The sequence below is a fragment of the Dromaius novaehollandiae genome, chromosome 16 (assembly GCF_036370855.1).
Source record: "Dromaius novaehollandiae isolate bDroNov1 chromosome 16, bDroNov1.hap1, whole genome shotgun sequence".
NCBI classification, from domain to species: domain Eukaryota; kingdom Metazoa; phylum Chordata; class Aves; order Casuariiformes; family Dromaiidae; genus Dromaius; species Dromaius novaehollandiae.
The window spans coordinates 6,961,226-6,982,460 of NC_088113.1; the positions used below are offsets into that span (position 1 = coordinate 6,961,226).

The 21,235-nt window shown below is 50.2% G+C and overlaps 1 protein-coding gene across 3 annotated transcripts in view; it reads right to left on the reverse strand.

The window, feature by feature from the left end:
• Positions 1 to 617: 617 nt before the first annotated feature.
• Positions 618 to 21,235, reverse strand: part of ACSS2 (acyl-CoA synthetase short chain family member 2) — a 39,192-nt gene continuing 18,574 nt past the window's right edge. The window contains exons 3-19 of one of the 3 annotated variants that reach the window (XM_064521393.1): positions 19,149 to 19,240; positions 18,223 to 18,326; positions 17,805 to 17,877; positions 16,934 to 17,009; positions 14,056 to 14,170; positions 12,363 to 12,401; positions 9,447 to 9,584; positions 9,013 to 9,183; positions 7,959 to 8,092; positions 7,251 to 7,383; positions 6,719 to 6,775; positions 6,316 to 6,396; positions 5,516 to 5,618; positions 5,298 to 5,366; positions 3,819 to 3,995; positions 2,683 to 2,757; positions 618 to 2,498 (exon numbers count right to left, since the gene is read on the reverse strand). In XM_064521393.1, coding sequence (XP_064377463.1) covers positions 2,371 to 2,498; positions 2,683 to 2,757; positions 3,819 to 3,995; positions 5,298 to 5,366; positions 5,516 to 5,618; positions 6,316 to 6,396; positions 6,719 to 6,775; positions 7,251 to 7,383; positions 7,959 to 8,092; positions 9,013 to 9,183; positions 9,447 to 9,584; positions 12,363 to 12,401; positions 14,056 to 14,170; positions 16,934 to 17,009; positions 17,805 to 17,877; positions 18,223 to 18,326; positions 19,149 to 19,240 — 1,765 coding nt within the window. In that variant the 3' untranslated portion in view covers positions 618 to 2,370. Of the gene's footprint in view, positions 2,499 to 2,682; positions 2,758 to 3,818; positions 3,996 to 5,297; positions 5,367 to 5,509; positions 5,619 to 6,315; positions 6,397 to 6,718; positions 6,776 to 7,250; positions 7,384 to 7,958; positions 8,093 to 9,012; positions 9,184 to 9,446; positions 9,585 to 12,362; positions 12,402 to 14,055; positions 14,171 to 16,933; positions 17,010 to 17,804; positions 17,878 to 18,222; positions 18,327 to 19,148; positions 19,241 to 21,235 lie in introns of all 3 variants that reach the window. The other 2 variants (XM_064521392.1, XM_064521394.1) reach the window with 2 other exon arrangements.

Genomic DNA, 21,235 nt, shown 5'->3' on the forward strand with positions numbered 1-21,235 from the left:
GCATGACCTTTGGGCAGTGTTGTAAGCCTGTGCATGGACCTTTCACTTACCTCTGCACAACTTGCCCATGGTGCACCAGAAGATTAAAGACAAACTAGCAGTTTCTGATCATGTAAGTCTCTGCAGATCCATGCTGGGGATGCACAGGCTCTCACCCTAGAGCCCAGCTGTTCTGCTCTATCCCCAGTGCAGGGAGGGCAGCACAGCTTGAATCCTTTAGGATTCTTTTTCCTTTTGGAAAACAAGGGGGGAAAAAAATCACCTCCCACCTATAAATCTATCAATCCCAGTCTGTGAAAAAGCATTGCACTTGTAGTCACCTACCTCTCTCCATCCCCAAAAGTAAGAAGGATCCTGCTGCTGCTGCTTGACCACAAAACTGCTGGTTTGCACTGGATGCATGAGCCTAGCATGGCAGAGCTGACTCTGCTGCACCTGCAGAAGTGCTGTCAGCACTCAGTGCCGGCACTGCGTTTGTAGGCACAGACCTCTGCCCCGAGGAGCTCATGATTTAAATAACATACCCAGGATAATGCAAGGCAGGTCCAGTGGTCCAGGTCCCGCTGGACTCGAACACCAGACAAGCATCTACAACTAATGCACACACACCATACCTGTTTCCATTTTGTTTCCTTGATTTTTATTCCTTTTTTTTTTGCATAGAATTCTAGCTGTCTCCAGCCAAAATTACATAGCAGAGTAAAATAGGAGGAGAGCAGGTGTAGGCTTTCTTCTAACAAGGTGGAGCAGTGGTACAGAGCTGTGGGTGGAGCATACGACACAGGCACACATTGAGGTTATATATCACAGGCAAGTACTGTGCAAATGAGAGTAGCAGGTAAGAAATGAGACTTGGACAACAGCCTATCAGAGGACCTCTAACACTTCCCATGAGCAATCTGCCTTTGAGACAGCTGCTTCTTCCTTTCCAGACCATCTAGAAGTCAGCTCCTTTTACAGGTAAAGCCTGTATGTTGGGGTTCACAAAACAGCTGTTGCAGCAAGTTTTAAAGCCCATTTCTCCTTTGGTTAAAGTGTAAACTCAAGCAGCTCCTGTGTATTTCCAATACAGACATTGCAAAGGAGGTATCTTTCCCAGCTCAACACAGGGCTGGAGTTAAGTTCAATCAACTTGTGGAAGAAGTGTTGGCTTTGGCAGTACCCTTTGGCTAGAATTAAGATTTTCTCCCCCTCCCCATCATCAAAAAGCCATATCAGATTTAAGTAAAAGCTGGCTTTAAATGCCTTTCACCATTTTATTTCTCATGAGAAAACATCTTGGAATAACAGCCCTGCCTGCCTTGGTTTCTTTGTTGCAGCAATGGTCTTGCTGCCCTCTAACACACACTTGCTTTGCCTATAATGGGAAAAAATGCCTCTCTATAGTGTGTGGGGGTGGAGGGGGGGGTGTTTTTTTTTCCCCTCTCCCCTTTCCTTTGGTATCAGTAGCACCCACTCCTACCCCCAGCCCTTGAAAGAGGCAGCCAGCTGCCCTGCCTCTGCTAAGCTTAGCTGGTGGCATCAGAGAGCAGATGGAGACAGCACTCTACAGAGCACACCAGACCAAGACCGTGTCCTCTCAGCCTCAGGTTCTCTGTTCCTGCCACAGCCAGCAAAGGATCTTGGATTGGGAAAAATGCAATAGCTGGCAACACACAACTAGAAAATAACAAACCTTGGTACCAAAGAGTTGTATCAAACCTGCCTAAAGAACAGAGCTCCCTTGAGCCTTGCGCCATTCCATTTCAGGCTAGGGGGGCCTCTGCTAACAAACAGCTTGGACAGTAGATGCAGGACTAAAACTCACTTACATAGCTCTGATGGGAGAGTGTTAAGTCTTCTCCCAGCTTACAGCACTGGGTAGAAGAGGAAGCTTAGCTGGGGTGTGGAGAATGGCAGATGCATCTGCCTTGCCTGCCTGCATTGAGTAATTCCAGTACTTCTGTGTTGCCAGCTTCAGCAGTAAAGTACCACTTCCCCTCCAACCCCTCAGTTCCTTCCCGCTGCAAGCAAGACACCAGGGCCCCTCAATTACATAAAATTAATTAACCCCCCCCAGCCCCCTCCAAAAATCATGAACAAGGTGATGAAAAGGGAAGAGCACAAGTCCCTCTGTCACAAGTGAACGAGACTGGAACCTCAGGTGCATGATACCGATCTGCAATAAGACGTGCGCACTCCTCAGAGGCATGGACGTACTAGTGAGATGAGGCCTCTCCAGAGCCAGCCTTTCCCTCGTTTATAGCATTTGTACATTCAATTCATCAGGTGAAGGTTTCTTCTCCAGGGCGGACAGCAGTTACTTGAGGGACCCGCTCATCAGGACACTGCTGCTGCTACAGTTCTGCTCAGTAGGGACAGGTCATGCTGCTACAGTTTAGTATCACATCTGCTGTTGAAAAGATGGTTTATGATGCCTGGGTTTGCCAGGGTGGAGATGTCCCCCAGATCTTGGTCGTTTTTGGCAATCTTCCTTAATATCCTTCTGGTAATCTTTCCTGTAAAGGCAACCATGAAAGGAAAGCTGGACTCAGGATCATTTCAGCATCCCTGGCAGAAGAATAGGGAGTGCCCAGACCTACTGCATCCCACTGGTCCTGGGTTTTGTCCCCCTGGGCTTCAGTGGCCCAGGAAAACACTTTAGGGATTTCCATCCTCTGGCACTGTAACTACACCCCTTACCTGAGCGAGTTTTGGGCAGGCCAGGGGCATACTGGATGTAATCAGGTGTTGCTATCGGTCCAATCTTTTCTCTGACTAAAAAATAAAAAAAAAAGAAGATTTTTATTGTGCCTACCAGGAGATGCCAGGCACATCCTTTTCAGGCAGGATGACTAATTTAAGACATACTGTGGCACCGGCTTATGGGGAAGCTTGGTGCCCATGTGGTGCAGTGCTTGGTGCTGCTGCACCAGAGCCTCAGAGTTGTGGAAAGGGGGAGCAGGACCTGCAGTGCCAATGGAGCTACAACACATCTTACCAAAGGCAAAAGTTGCCACAGTTTCATTCTTGCTATTGTCAAGACACCCTTATAATGGCTTTTATCAATGATTATTGCCATTTTGACAGAGCAAGAACCAATCCCCCATTTGGTTCCTGCAGAGAAGAAACTGCCATGGATGCATTTCCTGTATTAAGGGCTGCATTCCTCTGGCAGTAAAAGAGCTCCTCTGAGACCAGGGCACAACCAACCAAAACATTACCCCAGGCAATGAAGCACTTGGGGAAAACACGCTGGATCCCCATCTATTTCTACCCTGTTCTTCTAATGTCTGACCTGCTTTGGACCAAAGCTGTGGGTTTGTCACTCCCAAGCCAGGAGCACACTGTCTGGAGGTGGACTGCATGAAGGCTGCAGTAAGGCCACCTCCTGCCGAAACTCCCTGCAAACTCTGTCTGTAGGTCCTTGCTCAGGCAGCACCTTCTGGCTTTAGGAGATGGGGTTCCCTTCTACTCAAAGCAACCAAACTCTGCTGCAAGTCTACCCAGGAGAGCCGTGGGAGCAATGCCCATGCAGAAGAGCACTGTTGCAAACAAATGTCTGCTGGCTACCCGAGTTCTTTGCTCAGCTGCCAGCTTCCAAGAGGTAGAGGTGGCATCACATGAGCAGCCAAAGGCCAGGAGATCTAATTTTAGTCTTCACCAGCCGTGCTCTCCAATCAGAGGGGGCACCTTGTCGCAGTTGTCCACACTGGATTCCCCAGACTACATGCACCCTCGTTTAAGCACCCAAGCCCTTAACCCTTTGCCTGCCCAACACTGCCACCCCACCCCCCTCTTCCTGCCATGCGGACTCCCAAATGTTTGGCTCTTGCTACCTTGCTTTTTCAGCTCCTCTGCCAGGTTCTTGGTGAAATCGTGGCCATCTTTCAGAGTCACAAAGCAGTAGAGGCACTCGCCTTTCAGCGGGTGCGGGTGGCTGACCACTGCAGCCTCAGAGATGGCTCCATGCTCCAGCAAGGCTGACTCCACCTCTGCTGTGCTCAGCAAGTGGCCTGGAAGCAGAGAGGGGCAATGCTTTACAGAGCCGTACAGGGCTGGGGCCCTAGAGCCTCCCAGCAGTTGGGAGGAAGAAGCCTGCAAGCATAAAAAGCCCTAAGCTGTAGGTTTGAGACCACCAGTTCCACATTTTGAGAAAAGAAAACAGCTCGAGAAATAAACCCACTTCAGCAGTGCACTGCTTGTGCTGTCCTGCACAACCGACTATTGCTCCCATCAGTGCAGGATTAGCTAAGAGCTGCAGACAAAGGCTACGTGCCCCTGGCTATTATCCCTCTTACCTTTAGGCTTCTTAAACAGATTTGTGAATTGTTCACAGCCATCAGATTAAACAAAGCAAAGGCTGAGAAGGAGCTGGACTTGGTAAGAGGAGACCTGCCCACAAGGTCACCCGGAACATGCAGAGAAGAAAGAGCCTGAATCTGCAGAGCGCAAGAACTGGCTCTATTGTGCACTGCTGAAGGTCATCATTTTGGGGAGATGGAAAAAAGCTCCTCAGCATGGGGCAGGAGCACAATTCACTTTTGTACATCTCTGCTCCAACTGTACCTGCATTCTGTCATTCTACCTTGGGACCGCTGGCACTGAAAACCAAGGGAAGATGGTCAACTCCCCAAATGATCGCTTAGTGAAGAACAAGCACTGCCGTCGGGGAAATCAGAAGAAAGGATCTAGTTTGATCCAGGGGCAAGCACAGCAGACATCTCAAAACCAGCGATAAGTACCTGTAGGCTACAGCCTCCAGGAAAGGAGGAACGGAGCTATTTAATGCAGTATATGGAAGGCATGGTGGGGTGAAATGAAGACACCTCAAAAGACTCAGGCAAGAGAGGTGGGAGAATCTCCATCCCTGGAGACTTTCAGAACTCACATGGACAAAGCCCTGAGCAGCCTGATCTGGCCTTGAGGTTAGCCTCCCTGGAGCAGCCGCTTGGATTAGAGACTCCAGAGGTCCTGCCCATCCTAAATCTTTTTATGATTCTAAGATCTCCTGTGACGCTAAATGCTTCAGCATGGAAGCGCCTTGAATGCTTAGAAACTTCCTCTAAGAGGCTACAGAAGGCTCCTTCCCTCCTCCAGCATGTTTCCTCTGGAGGGATTATCCCAGAAAGTCACAAAGTCACAGTCTCTGCTGACTTGGAAACAAATGAGATCTTGCAATTAGATCCAGCTTGAGGACAGTTTGCTGGGCAGAGTCATGGATACAGAACTGTGTCCCATAAAGCAATGTTGTGGTTTTAACTGGTATCAAAAAAAGTACATTGGCTCCCACTGAAGACAAAAGATGTTTTTCTTACCAGAAACATTCAACATGTCATCAATTCGTCCTGTGATCCAGTAATAACCATCTTTATCTCTCCTGCAACCTAAAAATAGCCAGAAATGACAGCGTGAGGAAACAGTGCCAGCCCTCAGAGCAACTGATAAGGGATTCTGAGACTAGGACATAGCAAGATTTAAATTGCTGTCCCCAGGCCTCTGCAGCCACGCACTCCTCCGACAACCTTACCATCACCTGTCACGTAGTACCCAGGGAACTTCTTGAAGTAGGTGGTTTCAAATAGCTGGTGGTTTCCATACACCGTGCGCATTATTCCTGGCCAGGGCTGCTTAAATACCTGATCGGGAAAAATGCAGACATGAGTCAGTGGGAGCAAAAACCACCCAGCAGTGTTAACTCTTGGTCAGTTGTTTCAAATCACCTTTATTTACCCAAACAACCGTCACCAGCAGGTGCAGTTCCTACACTGCTCCACAACCTATCTAGCTTAGCATAATTTATCCTTTTGCAACCGACAGGCACATAGAAGCAACTATCTCACACTGAAGAGCTCTTTCCAGGATCAGGATATCAAATATCTGCTATTCTACCTATCCCACTCCAGGATTTTACAGACTGTATTTCTTGTGTGATGGGAGGGGAAATAATCCAGCAGGGGCAGCAGTATGTAGTAATAAAAATGCTACAGAGGTGATTGTGGGTGATGACACTCAGCCACTTGCTAGCCCTGCTCTCACTGCAGTGCTGCTCTATTGGGGAAGTCTCACCATGCTTGGCAGAGGGGAAGGAGCTTCTTTGAAGAGCTGTTGCCTTCCTTCTGTGTTGCTCATCTGTGCAATTGCATCAGTGATTGCTTACACAGCTTGTTTATGGCATAAAACTCAGTTATGGCAGTAAAGGTTGTTCCTACCACTGAAAAGGTCCCTTGCCTGGAACCAAAGTAGGTGGAGATGCGTGTACTCTACTAGGAATGTGCCAGAGCTCGTGGGGAACAGACAAGGGGAGGGTTGGGAGGACAATCAGCCCCTCTTTACCAGGTAGCCTTCTGCTTCTCCTTCCAGCTCTTCCCCCGACTCGTTCAAGATGGCAGGGACCACACCGAAGAAGGGGAACGTCTGCCATGAGGACCAGAGAGCAAGGAGAGATGGAGGTGAGCCCACACACTAAAACCCTGTGAACCAGATAGAGTCGGGGGGCAGAACAAGGGCAGCTTTGGAGATGACATGGCAAACAGGGCCTGTAAGTGCAGCTGCACAGGGCAGGCCAGGGATTTTGTGTCATGGCCACCTCCCCCTGCGGAACTCCTTCCCGTGGACCACTCTGGCCAGCCTGAAACCACCTCAGCACATATGCCCAGGCTGGGGCATGCACCGGGCCAGCCGCTGCTGCTGGGCCTCGCCACAGCCCTCCCGGCCGGGGGAACACACCACTACTCACGGCAGAGCCCGGCTTCATGGGGGTGGCGGCGGGGAGAGGCGTCAGCATGTGGCCACCCTGCAGGGAGAGGCAAAGTGAATGCGGTTAGGCGATGCCAGCCTGTCCCACAGCTGTCACTTGGCTCCAGTCACCTCACGTCACAGTCAGATGCTACCTGCTTAGAACAGGCAGAGACAGGGCCTCAAGGAGGATACAGGGGGGCTGTGTTTGGGCAGGAGGTCCGGGAGCTGCTGGAGAAGAGAAAGAGGGGGAGAGGGAAGCTGCAAGCAGGGATCAGAGCAGACTGTGGCAGCAACCATCTGAGAGGAAGGTCTCCCCATGGAGTGTTTGAGGTCCATGAAAGAGAGAGGAGAAGGGGAACCAACTGATTCACTCATGGGGCACAGAGGAGGTTGGGAGGCTCCCGGACAAGCAAAACAACTATTCCCCTAGCACCAAAGCAGCATTATAGCAAACCTGCAAAGATAACCCCGCTACCTGCCAGAAGCATCAGGGAGGGAGAGGTCCCACAGCCACCCAGGCAAGAACTCACCGTCTCTGTCTGCCAGAACGTATCCACAATGGGACACCTCTCTTCTCCCACCACGCGGTAGTACCACAGCCAGGCTTCAGGGTTGATGGGCTCCCCAACAGTCCCCATCACCTTCAGAGACTTCCTGCTGTGCCTGCAGAGCAGAGGCAGGGGCTCGCAGAGGCACGGCAAGCCGCAGGGAGAAGCTACTCCTAAGCCTGCCGGTGCTGCAGAGCCTGCAGGTGTCTCTAGGCTACCCAAACACTTGGGGTTTCCAGGCACAGTTTAGTCCCTCTGAGTGCTCTCCCATGCGCGCAGAGGAGAGACCTCCGTGGTTTTGATATGTCCCACTCCAAGCTCACAGCAGGCCAGACACAATCAGCTCTGCTCTCTCTCTTCCCTGGGTTAAGGAACAACAAACACAGGCTCTCTGTTCAGCGCACCTCTGCAAGCTTCGGCTCAGGAGCAGGGCAGAGCAGAGCCTGCAATCTCGGAGCTTTGCTGCAGCTTATGGTAAAAGAGAAGGACCTGCTCCAAAGTGCCATAATGGAGCTAATGCATAGGGTGCCTGCTCATCCCTGGGTTGAATGCAGAAGATCCTGCTTTGTTCAGAAAATGCAATGGGGAAGCTGCTGTTCAGAGAAGAAGTTGTGAGCCCTGGTCCTCTATCAGGAGCCTGGGGCTGTGCCAGAGCCAGGGGTCCTCACGCCATAGCGGGGCAGCACTCACTTTTTGACAGGCTCCTCCCCATACTTCATCAGCAGCCGGATGGCTGTGGGTGCCGTGTAGAACTTGGTCACCTTGTACTTGTCAACAATGCTCCACATTCGCCCAATGTCTGGGTAGGTGGGGACACCTTCAAACTGAGTGGGAAACAGAGCAATGACACAGCTGTTCATCAGCACCACCTCCCTGCAACCATCTGCAGCACGTTCACAAGCAACAGGCGCTGAGAGCTATGGGGAACAGCAGTTGGATCCCAATGTGTCCTCAACTGGCATGCAGGGGACACTGTGCAGTGTGAAACCAGTCTGGTCCATGGCCTCATCTTATCCCCTCCTCAGTATGGATTTATCACCCCCCCACCCCAACCCCAGATGTCCTACCAATGTCCCCACAAACATCCTAGCAATGAGAGCACTTGGGTGGCTATTGCAGCAAAAGCTGCCCCAGCAGACCAATGACACTCCCCACAAGGCATGGGGTGATTGGTCCAAACATGGAGTTACAGAACCACAACCAAAGGCATCAAGAACCTTAAGAAGATTCTCCAAACGTGAAAGTGATTTTCCTGTTTGCATTTCCCCATGGGAGTCTTGGGAAAAGGCCTCTGGCTCCCTGTTTTGCCATACACTGTCAAGGGAGATGCAGGCACAGGAGTTAAATACATGTTGTCAGACCAGCTTGAGCAGTATGAATATCACTCCCTGCTCATGATCCAGCTTTCATATTAGCCTGCAGAAGCCCTGACTCCCCTGGTACACGAGACTTGTATTTCTAGGGGAAAGAAAGGGGAGCAAAAACTAACAACCCAAAAACCATGCACACAACCTAGCCCTTCCCTCTACAGCACTGAGCAGTCACCCAAGCCCTCCTGGGGACTGCTGCCCTTCCTCGCAGAGAACAACACACTGCAACATAGCACAGAAAGTATGGGGGGGGGGGGGTTGCACAGAAGGAAAATGTGTCCTGCCATGCTCAGCACAGAGCAATTCAAGGATGCAGCTCAGCATCATGATCAACACCTTGGTGGAGAGGCACCCAACCGCCACCCAGCACTTACTAATACACTAGTTGCCCCATTTGCCAGGGGTCCGTAAGTGAGGTAGGAATGGCCTGTTATCCATCCGATGTCAGCTGTGCACCAGTAGATATCCTCAGGGTGGTAATCAAACACATACTTAAATGAGGTGGCAGCAAAGAGCATGTATCCACCCACGGTATGCAGCACACCCTGCAAGAAGGCGGCACAAGACCATCAGGGCAAGCTCCCAGCCCATGCCCTCCCCATCCCAGCCCATGCTCAGCCTCACTGGTCCATTTAGCACAAGCAGCAACTGAACAGGAATGACCCACACATCCCCTCTCCCAAAGCCTCCATAGCTCCTCTTCCTACTGAGGCCTCCCAAAGCAATCCTCGCTGGTTCCCGTCTCTGAGGTATTACTGCAGTTCAGAGCCTGTCTCCATGGTGCAGTGAGCTGGGCAAGGGAGCGTACCTTGGGTTTCCCAGTTGAGCCGCTGGTGTAGAGGATGAAGAGTTCATCCTCCGCGTCGCACCACTCGGGTTCGCACTCCGTGCTGGCACTGCTCATCAGCTCATTCCACCACATGTCCGTGGCTGGATCCCAGGGGGTCTGAGAAAAGTGGAAGATTAGAAATGGGACCTCCAAAAGAAGAGAGAGCGGACAAGGGGCCGCAGCCCAACTTCTCTGCCCCTCGTGGCCCATCCAGGCAGGTACTCACAGCATGGCTTCTGCCTAGAGCCTTTCACCAGCCGTTGGCCACAAACCATGCATGAGAGCTGCAGCTCCCATTCGAGAAGCTCCTTTCGCAGCCCACAGCCACCAGGAAAACCTTTAAACAAGGTCTGACTACAAGACCTGAAGCATGTTTTCCCAACCACTGGCAACGCATATTAATCCCTCTCACCAGCAGCTGTGAGAGGGGCTGCACTGGCTGCTCTGTGCTGTCGTGGCAAACGGGCTCCCCCTCCTGCTTTCTTGGAGCTGTCCCCAGCGGCAATCAAACACCAAAGCAGCAGCCGTCCCTTAGCATGGCCACATATTTACCGGCCACAGACAACTCGCAGGGACCCCCACAGCAGACGCCAGAGCTATAACAGGACTATCAACACTTTCGACTGGTCAGCAAAGGTCACCCTGAAAGTCACCTTGGCTGGCAACAGCTCCAGGATGGCACAGCTCAGTGCAAGGCCTGATTTCCCCTGACCTTCTCTCCTTTCCTCAGAGGAACTTGGGAACAGCTGATCGGGCAACACTCCTCAGCCAGAGAGCAGACCTCCACTTCCCACATCTCTGCGAGGCCAGGCACGCTGACCCAAAGCCTTGCAGCACAGGAGGCCAACTTGCAGCTGGGGCACATCTCCTCCTTGCAGAGCCAGGGCCCATCATGCAAGCACAGCCTGCACACAGTCCTCAAGCTGCAATCCAGGCTCCAGCAGTCACTCAGATAAGACTGTCTCATTAGCAAACAGGACTGGAATTAGAATCTGGTCCAGGAGGCAGAGATGTGAATGGCCAGATGCCACCACAGAGAAGTAGGAAGGAAACCTGGACACCAGAGCACCTGGCTGCAGCTCAGCTCATGGCACTTGCCAAGTCGGTGGGTGTCCAGGCTCAAGGCTGTCCTGTGTGTGTGAGCTCCCCGGCAATGAGCTGGACCTGAACAGCTCCTAGCTCCAGGCTGTACAAAGCAGCTGAAGGGAAGCAAATGCCAGTACTGGAAGTCTTCCACCCCAAAATTCCCTCAGCTGGGATGTCTTGAGGCAGGGAGAACAGCCAAGGGATCGCACAGTGATTCTCTGTGTCCCTTAAGATGTTAAAGTGCCACTGGGATCCCACAGTCCAGCAACAGCCAGAAGCTCAGCACATACGATGCAGGGAATGCCAACTGCTCTGCCCCTTTGCTGATGGCATGGCACACCTGAGTCTGTTTTGAAAGCTCACATGAATCCCCCAGCTCTCTCAGGTAACTCCTGGAACCCAATTTCCACACCTCTTGCACATCATCAAGCTCCCAGCAAGGTACAATGTCATACAAGACCAAGTTAGGCTCCCACCGACCCCTCAGTCACTTTCCTGCATCCCTCATTCAAAGATACCTTAATTTTAGCAGCAAACTTCCTCCAACCTATGGTACAAGTCAGAGCCCCGGTATGGCACACAGCAGTGCAGCCAGGCCTGTCTTCAGCTCACCTGCTATCCAGGGGCTGCCAAAGAGCACATTGCCTTTTCCCAACCCAGCTAAACAAAGAGGTTAAAAAGGACACACAGCAGAGACAAAAGCGGGGCTGCCTGCAGTCTTTGAGCGGTGCTCCACACACTTGAGTTGGGCACACTTCTAAGTAACAAACACAGACTTTGGTGCAACCATGCAAGGCATCCTGCCCAACACCAGACACCCTGCTCCAGAGACGCAGGCAGGTCCCTCTGCTGTTTCCTGCCAAGCCCCCAGCCCCTGAGCAGCTGGTGTTGGAGGACTGGAGAAAGCCTAAACCTCAAAAACCAGCTCTTGCTAATAGAAGCCTGCCCAGGTGACTATGGGCAAGCCCTGACTCTCTGGGTGCTCTGGTAGCGCATGTGTGTTGGCTGGCCATCGCTTCACTCAGGCGGGTTCCTCAGGTCGTAGCTCCGGGGAAGGTGTTAGCAGAGTCCACCCACTGGGTCAGGCACTGAAGCTCCAGGCTTCCTGCCCGCAACACACAACAGAGGCTGGAAAGTTGCATGCAATTCCTGCCAATCTCATTACAAAGGGAAGCACATCGTGAGAACTGCTTTTAAAGGGAAACAGATGAAATGTCATCGTAACCCTGGAAGCAGGACTGTGAATCCCAGTGGTTCTGCATTTCACCTTGTCAGCAAGTTCACGTGCATTCAGATGTCTTTACAAAAGTGGATTGCCTCCAGCAGCAAAGTTGGTGCCACTGCATTAACACCAAAAATGCACAGAGCTCTGGCTGGACAGGCAGAGGGTGCCGCTGACTCCAGGTTACACTCCACAGCTTTTTGTTGTCATAGAAAACAAGGAGGTTCGGACCAATCCTTCCAAAGAGGAAGCAGAAGACAGGCTATCGGCCCTAGCAGGCCCCAGCACACGTCCCCATGTTCTCCACAATCTGATTCTCCTTCGAGAGGCCTCCAGCCTTACAGCAACCACAGGCGCCCCAACCACATTCACTCACTGCTCTCACTCGGCTGGGCAAAAGGGACACAGGCCTCCAGTGACTGCAGCCAAGCAGCAAGTGATATCTATCACTAACATGCAACTGCTGGTAACCCAATTAGGAAGACACGTGTGGCCGTGCAGAGTCAGAGCGGTTAGAAAGGTGGAGCACTGGAGGGAAGCAGGGGGAGTGGAACTGAGAGAAAGAAGGCAGTGCTGCATGTAAATACCTTGGGATGGAGTCTCTGTGAGCTCTCAGTCTTTTTTTCCTGTTAAAAATCCACAAAGAGGGTGTGAAAGTTGAGAAGCGGAGGATCCACATCAGGCTTTGCAGGCAAGGAGTAGTACAGGGTGCTGGAGGATTGGCCTGGCAGGGTGAAAAGCCCTCTGATGCAGGGCCTCGGCCAGGAGATGCCCTCCAGGTGAAAGCCTTGCCATTTCCATTGCATTCCCTGGATATGTGCTGCCTCCGCAGCAGGTCTCTGTAAGCCTCCCCACTGAACACACACACACAACCAGTTGGGGACAAAAGCCCAGAGCAGGCAGACAGCCCGCTGGCCTCTAAAGGCACTCCGCAAGCCACAGGCACAGAGAGAAAGCACTGACAAGGGAAAGCGATCCTTACTAAAGTGTCTGAACAAGTCCAACAGCAAGAGCTGGAGGGTAACACACAGGCTCCCTCCAGCCTCCTCCTCCTCCTGGGACATTCTGCACAACAACTTCACATCACCAACAGCAACCAGCGCAGGGGGTAAGCTTTTCTACAGCCTCCCAACCAAGAACATAGCATAAGAATGGTGGCCTGGTCCAGTTTTCCCACTCCTTAGCAGCTACCCTATCCTAGCAAGGGGAGGAGCAGAGGAGGCCAACGTAACATGCCCAGGCGGGCAAGCAAGAGACAACACCTCCATAAAACTAATATAGCTGCACAAGCAAAACTAACTCAAAGACACATAATCTGCTGTACTTGTTGTTCCAGGGATCTGCACAGGCCATCCCTTTTGAAAGCACAGCCCAAAGTTCAGTCGAACGTACTCTCCCAATAAAACCCATTTCTGGGTAAGCACCAGCCTGCGCTTACCATATACCAGCACCCGGAATACCTCAATGCACTGCTACAAGGTACCCAACATCTCTCTGCTCAGTCCTCTCTCTGCAAAGACTTGGGGCAACTATCCATATTCAACCAACGGAGAGCATGTGTGCCCTCACCATCTCTCACTAGCCATCATGGCACCCAGTTCCACCAGTAAAGGGAGGACACGCTTTCTGCTGGAGACCATAAACAGTCTGAAAAGAGCCATTTTCTATCAGGTGGGGGCACTGGCATGTACACTGGCTGGTCCAAGGCAGATGGACAATCCTGAGAGATAAAAACAAGACACCTTGCCTTGCTAATGTCAGCTACACAGTAGCTGCATGATTTCTATCTTATGATTAGCTATTATTACATCGTGAGACTGTTGCATCCAGGCCACAAGTAGAAATCTCCTATTTTTCCCTCCCACTTCCACTGTCACAGCTGCAGTGCAGGAAGACATGGCTGCTTGCACAATAGGGAAAATAGACATAGGATTAAGAAGGAAAAGTCCTTCTCCGGGCAGATGAAAACATGCACCTTGTCCCAGTCCTAGGGGCTTCCAGCCTTTGGAAGATATACCCTGCTGTGCTTTCAGGGGTCCTGTGGGCTGGCAGCTAGTGACAGTGTTAAAGGAAGCAGCAGGGAGAGGATCTTGGAAAGAGATAGGAACCCTTTCTCATACCACTTGCAATGCAACGACAGGGAGCAGAGGAGGAAACATAACAGAAGTCAGAAAACAGGAGCATCCAGTGAAGCGCTGCAGTGGTTTCACATCAGTCGATTTGCTGGGCTGAGACCCATATCAAAACCACACCATCCTCCCATCATCCCCAAAGACATACCTGCATGTCCTGGCAGAGCCTTTTGAGAGGGGGAGACTTGCTGCACGTCCCGTCCACCGCTAATTCTTCCCTCCCCAGGTGCTTGACCACGATGCACTTTTTCAAAGGGGAGCCCCTGAAAAGGGGGATAGAGTTGTCAGATGAGACTGCTCAGACAACAGCAGGCTAAGCCTGCCCTTCACGCGTTTTACAAAATACACTGGAGGCAGAGAAGAGGCACCTGAGCTGCATGTGTTCAGCTAGAGCTAATGCTGCCTGCCTGCCTGTGCCATTAACTCACTAAAAACAGCTGCTCTGGCTGCAGCTCATGGAGGGAAGAGGCTGGATTTCCCCATAGCCAAACAGCTCAGCATCCCGGCTGCACACCAGATGGGGTCTGACCACAACTGCGCAGGAGGCCTCCAGTACCAACCCAACAGTCCACATGTACTTCAGTTATCTTCACCCCACCGTCTGCCGTTTGCCTCCCCCCTACCTTGCTCAGCCCCCCAGCTTCTGCCAACTTTTCTCTAGTGATTTCTCCTGCCAGCAGAGGAAGGGGCCATTCACACCCATCCAAAGCCCCCAGACAAAGGAAGGAGACATCAGGCCCATCAGCTCCTATCAGTGTGCTCTGCCATGGTGTAGATCCCTAGCACCAAGATGATGCTGTGGATGTCGCATGCACTCCTGCCAACAGATACAGCAGCTCACAGGAGGAGGCACCTTTGTGTATTCTTCCAGTGCATCCACCAACGGGCACTTACTGGAGTTCCCTAACAGTCCCATCCCTTTTCAACCACAGCTCAGGCTTTGCCTACAACAAGAAGTGCCTTATATGACCAGCATCCCTCACTCTGGCAGTACTTCTTCTCACAGGCGACATGAACTTGCCAAACAGATCTTCAGTTTAGGCTGTGCTCATGACTGGAAGGGGCTCCCTGCCCACGTCAGCCCCAGATCTCTGCGTCAAGCCCTTCAGGCTCCACAATCCTGCAGACTCAGCCATGCAGACTTCAGGCCAACCACGAATTGCCAAGGGACATGAGCCCCAGCAACACTGCAGCATAGGAACAGAGCTTGGAGAAGAGGAGAGTTCTGTTCACAGCCTACGAGGGATTTATGAAGTAAAATCCCTAAGCGGAGTGCCCCACAGGAGTCTCTTACAATCCTCTGTTTGCAAGATGCCTTACAAATTCCGAGTTTGCCTGTCTGTGAGTATGAACGAGACCTCCCACAGCACCCATGAGATGTCAGGTGGTTGCTCCCAACTTGAGGTGTGACAAGCCATCCACCTTCAGAAAGAAGAAAGGCTTCCAAAAGGCTTCCAAAGTTCCAAAACTATATACGGAAAAGAATGGCTTTTTGTCCCATTACTGGGGGATTAACAGAGCATACATACGATGTAAACAAAACAATCACATCTCCTTTCAACCCAGTCAGGGCACCAACACATTGTCTCCATCAGTCAATTACATCAGCTTTAATTCCCAGCTCCAGGATAGCCTCTGTCCTGCCACATAGCTACTTCCACAAACACAGAAGCTTGAGTTTAAAATTCTTTGGAAGAGTCTGAATTTCTAATGTGCAGAGTATCTGCCGTAAATTTGCATGTGTGACCTAACTTATAAAATCAAATTCAGTCTCACGTAAGCTACACATTTTTCTCTCACCATTTGCGGGGTTCATGTCTGAGCAGAAATTTAGATAACAGCTGATGTCTGTCAAAAACTTGATGCAAATCGGAAACACAAAGCTAAAAATGTCCCTCCCAAAGTCTTCTCTGTACCAACGCTGATAAGAACCCCATGTGAGCATTTACTCACTATCCTGGTCTGTAATATAATGAGCATCCATTAATGAGACTTCCAACTCCAGGGAACATCTTAAAGCCTCAGGCATTACTTGGAAATTTGAATGCAAAAGTCTGGCTTACATTTCTGAATGTCAGCAACACTTGTCTATGAACCTGTTGCTTTTATCCTACCTTACCAAACAAGGAGTACTTTGCCTGCTGCTCAAAAGGTTACAGAAAATTCCTGAGCAGTATCCGTCTGGTTTTCCCCCAAAGATTACCTACTATTATGATCTCTATCTGTCTTATCCATGCAGAAGCTAGAGCAACTGGAAGACATGGTTCAGAAGTGGAAGCATAGGGATCTGGATGTGGTCCTCTGGGTGCCTGTGACGGTGTGTATAAGCCTGGTGAGATCACTTCACTGTGATTATCATCACATCTTACAGAAAGGGAAACAAAGTCTGCCTGTCTCCTTATGGTTTACCAGTATCTCAGTGAAGATGCTTAAAAGAATGAAACAACTTAACCATATACCTGCGCCCAGCTAGGCACTGATCCCCTGGTGCACATGCTGTTTCATTTCAACTAAAGTGCCTGTTCCTGTCACACAGCTGTTTCCCAAACTTCAAATATTTCTGGTTTATATCTCTGTTTCTCATTACTGTCAAACAAGAGACTTGTGGGCAAGATTTGAAGCCCCATCTTAATGTGCACCACGGCACTGTGTCAGACTCTTTGCAGCTTGCATGGAGGTGCATTATTCCTTCCCGCTGCAACAGCTGCCGCAGGCACTGCGAGAGCTGCCATGGGCCATTGCAGAGGGGCTGCTACAAGAGTGGGGGTAAGACAGTCTGTCTCCAGCAAATCGCATCATCCAGCATGTGGGCTTTCAGGTCAGAATGAACAAGACAAAAGGTTTAAAGAAAATATTTTTCAGATGAGGGAATCCATTTGTACATTACTTTGGAAAGGCTTATGAGTGCACAGCAGTTCATATCTGACCTGCTGCGAAGCTTGTCACCCTGTAACAATTTCCATTTCCATTTGTGCAGCAGTCAATTCCAGCAGAAATGCCCTTCTTACAGGAGAACCCGAACTTACTTGTCTTTACATTTCTGGAGGGCTTCATCTGCAATCTGCTTCAAGCTAATCAGCTTGTCCCCTCGATAAAAGGCATCTGCAAAACCCCAAGGAAAACATTAGAAGGGTTCCTCAGCCGAGGCAGCCTGGGACATCTGAAAAAAAGAAAGCAGTTTCAGGAGGGGCAAGCAGAACTCATGGACCAGAGTGAGGGAAAGTAGGCAGCCAGCCACTGGGAAAGGTTTCCTAATAAGCCCTTTTAGCCTAGAGAAACAAATGCCAAGAGAAATGGTGAAATTCCTTCCCTGGGAGAAGTCAAATTTGACCCGAGGACTCTCTTGGGAATAGTCTGACATGGCCAGAGCACAGACTGCAAAGTCTAATGGGTCCTTTCTGTAGCATGGACCTATTAATAGTTACATCACTATCACAGAAAACAGTTGGGGAAAAGGCAGTGGACTTGCACACAAATATTACCACTTTCTCAATCCTTTGCTTTACAAGGTGGAGAGTTACAATACAAATATTTCCTTGAAATTGGTGAGGGAGGGAATTCTCATATTCAGACTGCCCAATAAATGATGCATCTTGGAAACATCTGGCTTATTTTGAAGATGAACATGGATGAGACGCTTTCAGAAACGTTATGAGCAGCTGGTGACAACATGCATTACAGAACAAAGTGGGAGGGTTGCTTAAATACTTCAGTGCACATTCAAAGTGGAAAACAGTACTCAAGCACAGCTACAAGCAGTTTATCTGCCTTACAGCAGCTCAGCTGAAGCACTGCCCTTCCTCCTCCACATCCAAGTTCATTTAGCTTCTAAAATAAAGACCTTTCAGACAGCCAAGAGTAACAGCCCAGGGTTGGGGGCCTGGAAGCACGTTTTACCTGCTGTAATGAGAAGTGAACAACCACAGTCAAGAATCCGCTCACAGAGAGAATCTGCCGAGAAACCTGCAAACTGATGGACATCGTACAACCAAGTTAAGAAGTGAGAGAAGAGAAAACAACAGCGGCTATACAGTTCATCCAAGACAACCGATAGCACCAGGTGTTGATGGAGAGAGCTAAAGGAGAGGGAGACTCCCTAGAGACCTATCAGTGGGAGAGAGCAAAACCCCTGAAACACCATTCCACAGTTAAAGGCAGAAGAGGGCTAGGAAGCAGCACCTTAATTTAGTTTCCACTCATCTCATAGTCAGCACCCATCTTTCCATCTCTCCCAGTTCCTCCCCCTGGCTCTTGTGATAACAGAGCTGCTATCCCCTACTCAGCACTGAGATCAACGTGCAACGCTTGTTCCTACCACAATGGAATGAAGAGCCCCAATCCTGGCACAGGCAAGCATGGCTACAACCAGCTCCAGGATCATTGGCATGTAGATGGAAATGCGGTCTCCTTTTTTCACGCCTGTGGAGGGAAAATGAGAATGTCATTTTTCCATGCTAATAACCTGTCAAAACAACTGTGAGTGCAAGTCTTATCTGCCCCTCAGATGGCTAGTACACAAGACACTATAACCATAACAAAAGAACAGGATATAGGAAGAAACTAATGACTTTATTTCAACAATTACATGCACACAATAAAGCTTCAGGTGGAGTTATAGCTGCACAAGCCTCGGGCATTATATCTCAGCAATCCAGGCAACAGCACATATCCATAGGCATGAACTTCCACTGCCATTTCCCAGCAATGCCCACTTGGCCAAGGCAGACAGACTGGGAGTGCTCTGGCACCCGGCAATGTGAGGAGCATCATGCCAATAATGAAAGTGCAAGAAAATGAACAGAGTTCCAGGTTTTCCAGACACACCGGGTACACACTTTGCCTTTCAATCTCTACAGCTTGAAAGATAACTTGTAAGGTAACTGCAATGAACGCTCCATATTCTGATCGGACAGGGCCCCTGAAGGAGGCAGAAATGCAACCACTGTGACCTGGAAGACGTCAGGGCAGGAAGTCCTGCGCACAGGTTCCTCCCCTATGCAGCTTACACAACCAGCGTTAATTAGCTTTCACAGAAGGAGCTAATATGAAACCACAAAAGTGCTTTACAGAGGAAACCTGCATCTACCCCACTTTACAACTATGGAAGCATAAAGAGAAGTGAAGCATTTTGCCCAGAGTTACTCAACAAACTAGCCGCTGTGCAAAAAATGGACCCAATCTCCAAAATCCTGGTCTAATTCATCCCAACTGTACAACACTCCTCTGACTCCACTTGCATACCTTGGCTGCGGAGAACATTGGCAAACTGACAGACTTTGTGCAGCAACTCATTGTATGTGATTTTCGCAGACTCCCCAGGCTCGTTCCCTTCCCTGGAAAAGCAAGGTAATATCTGTTAGTATAAGAGCATTACAAGGTAACAGTGACTCTGCAGATTCAGAGGTCCTTACTGTTGGACAACATTTGTGTCCTCACTTGCCCTTCTGAGCAAAGAGTAACTAGAACCCAGAGATCCCATCTCAGACTAAGCTTCCCCAATAGCAGGAAATTTTAGTCCGAAGTCCCCATTCCCACACAGAAAACTAAATCTGAAAACAATCGAATTCATGCAGTGGAAGCACATAGTATTTTCAGGAAGGAAAAAGAGAGGCAAGAAGGGGCTAACAGAAACAGAGTTAAGGGTGCACACACTCAAGAGCAAGCCCAGATTTATGGTATGGCACCCTTGTTCACACACACTTATGCCTGCAGACATGTTTGCATGAAACATTGGCCAATGTTGTCATGCAGCAACGCCCAGCCCTTAAATACCTACCACCTGATGGACTGGAATGGGATGCCAAGGGCTGTCTTATTTTCCAAGGTCATATATAAATATACCCATGTACGTTTGTAAGTGTCACGTCTGCTTTGCGCCACACTCTCTGTGGTCCTCCACAAACCAGCTCTGGGCTTCAGCAACTGAGGTGCCAGTTCAGTGGGACCTTGACACTAGCATTAGACACACACTGATGGGAAGAAGAGCCAAGAGCTACACGCAGAGATGGAAGCGAAATGGCACATCCCCACGGAAACAGTGTGCTACTGAAGTAAAAACCAGCTAGATTTAACATGATACAACACTTCAGCCATTGCAGAAAAGCAGACGTGGTGGGACTCACAACGGATCAGAAGATTAACACAGAATTTACAACGATTTCACACTAGGCAGAGCAGCAGTCTCCCATGCCTGGGATATACATTCCCATCTCTCTCAAGGCAGCCAGCACACAAACATTAGTGATCCGTTAAAGAATCGGGGACTATCATCCTGAGCTGAGTCCCCCCTAGAAAAGTGTCCCCATCAGCATGTGCAGCCAAATGAAAAACTACACAACTTCTGGGGAGAAGCCAATAGTACATCTATGCAGTCTCCTACCTTAGGACTGCAGCAAGACTCCACCAAACTTGGGAACAGAAACCTCACATCTTAAACGTCTCATAGTCCAGGAATACAAAAATATTGACTGAATTCTACCTAAAACTAACCACTGCTCCCCCTTCCCCTAGAATACAGACAGAAGGAGACCTCTTCTGAAACATAAATGCATAAATGAACACCCTTATTTCTCATGCAGTTCCCCAGGAATGGCCATTGTGTGTCCCAGTGACAGGACTGATATGCTCAGACAGCAGATGCACTCCTCCGGGAAACAGAGTAAGCACTGGGGGAGGCCCATGGGTACATGCTGCCCACTCCCTGCCCCGCACGACAGGGGCCGCAGGACTGGTGGTTACCTTTGGATCATCCTATTCAAAAACCACCGATGGATCTGCCCTTCACAAGTTTCGCTCATCCCTTTCGATACCTGTTCACACTTCTAGTTTCCACGGCGCTCTGTGGCAGTCAGGTACCCGATCCCCTGACACCTGCGCTGATGTGCGCCGGGCAGCGTATCTTCTGGCCAACAGCTCCTGAAAGGGGATTCCCTGCTTCATCCTTTACGCAGGTTTGGCCCCTTGTGAGTGCGAAGAGGAGAGGAAAAAGAAGGCAAAGAGGAAGAAATGGGTGGGAATGAGAACTAGTGCTTGGGGCAGGAGGTTCAGCTCTGCCCTCTCAACAGCTTTTCCCCTCCCTACTAAGAGCACCACTTCAAGCCAAATGACGTGCAAAACCATTAAATGGGGTCCCCTACCACAGGCCTCCCAAAGAGTAAAGAACAACTAACAAAACAGCTCTGCCAGCGCCGTGCAAACCAGCTTGGGTCCAGAAGTACGTCGCCATCGCTCACGTGGCTCCACACCTCAGCGGTGAGCAATATCTCATCGGTGCAATCATAACGGTGCCTAACGTCGGCTGGAGCGCGTGTGCTGCTCTGCGCCACGGG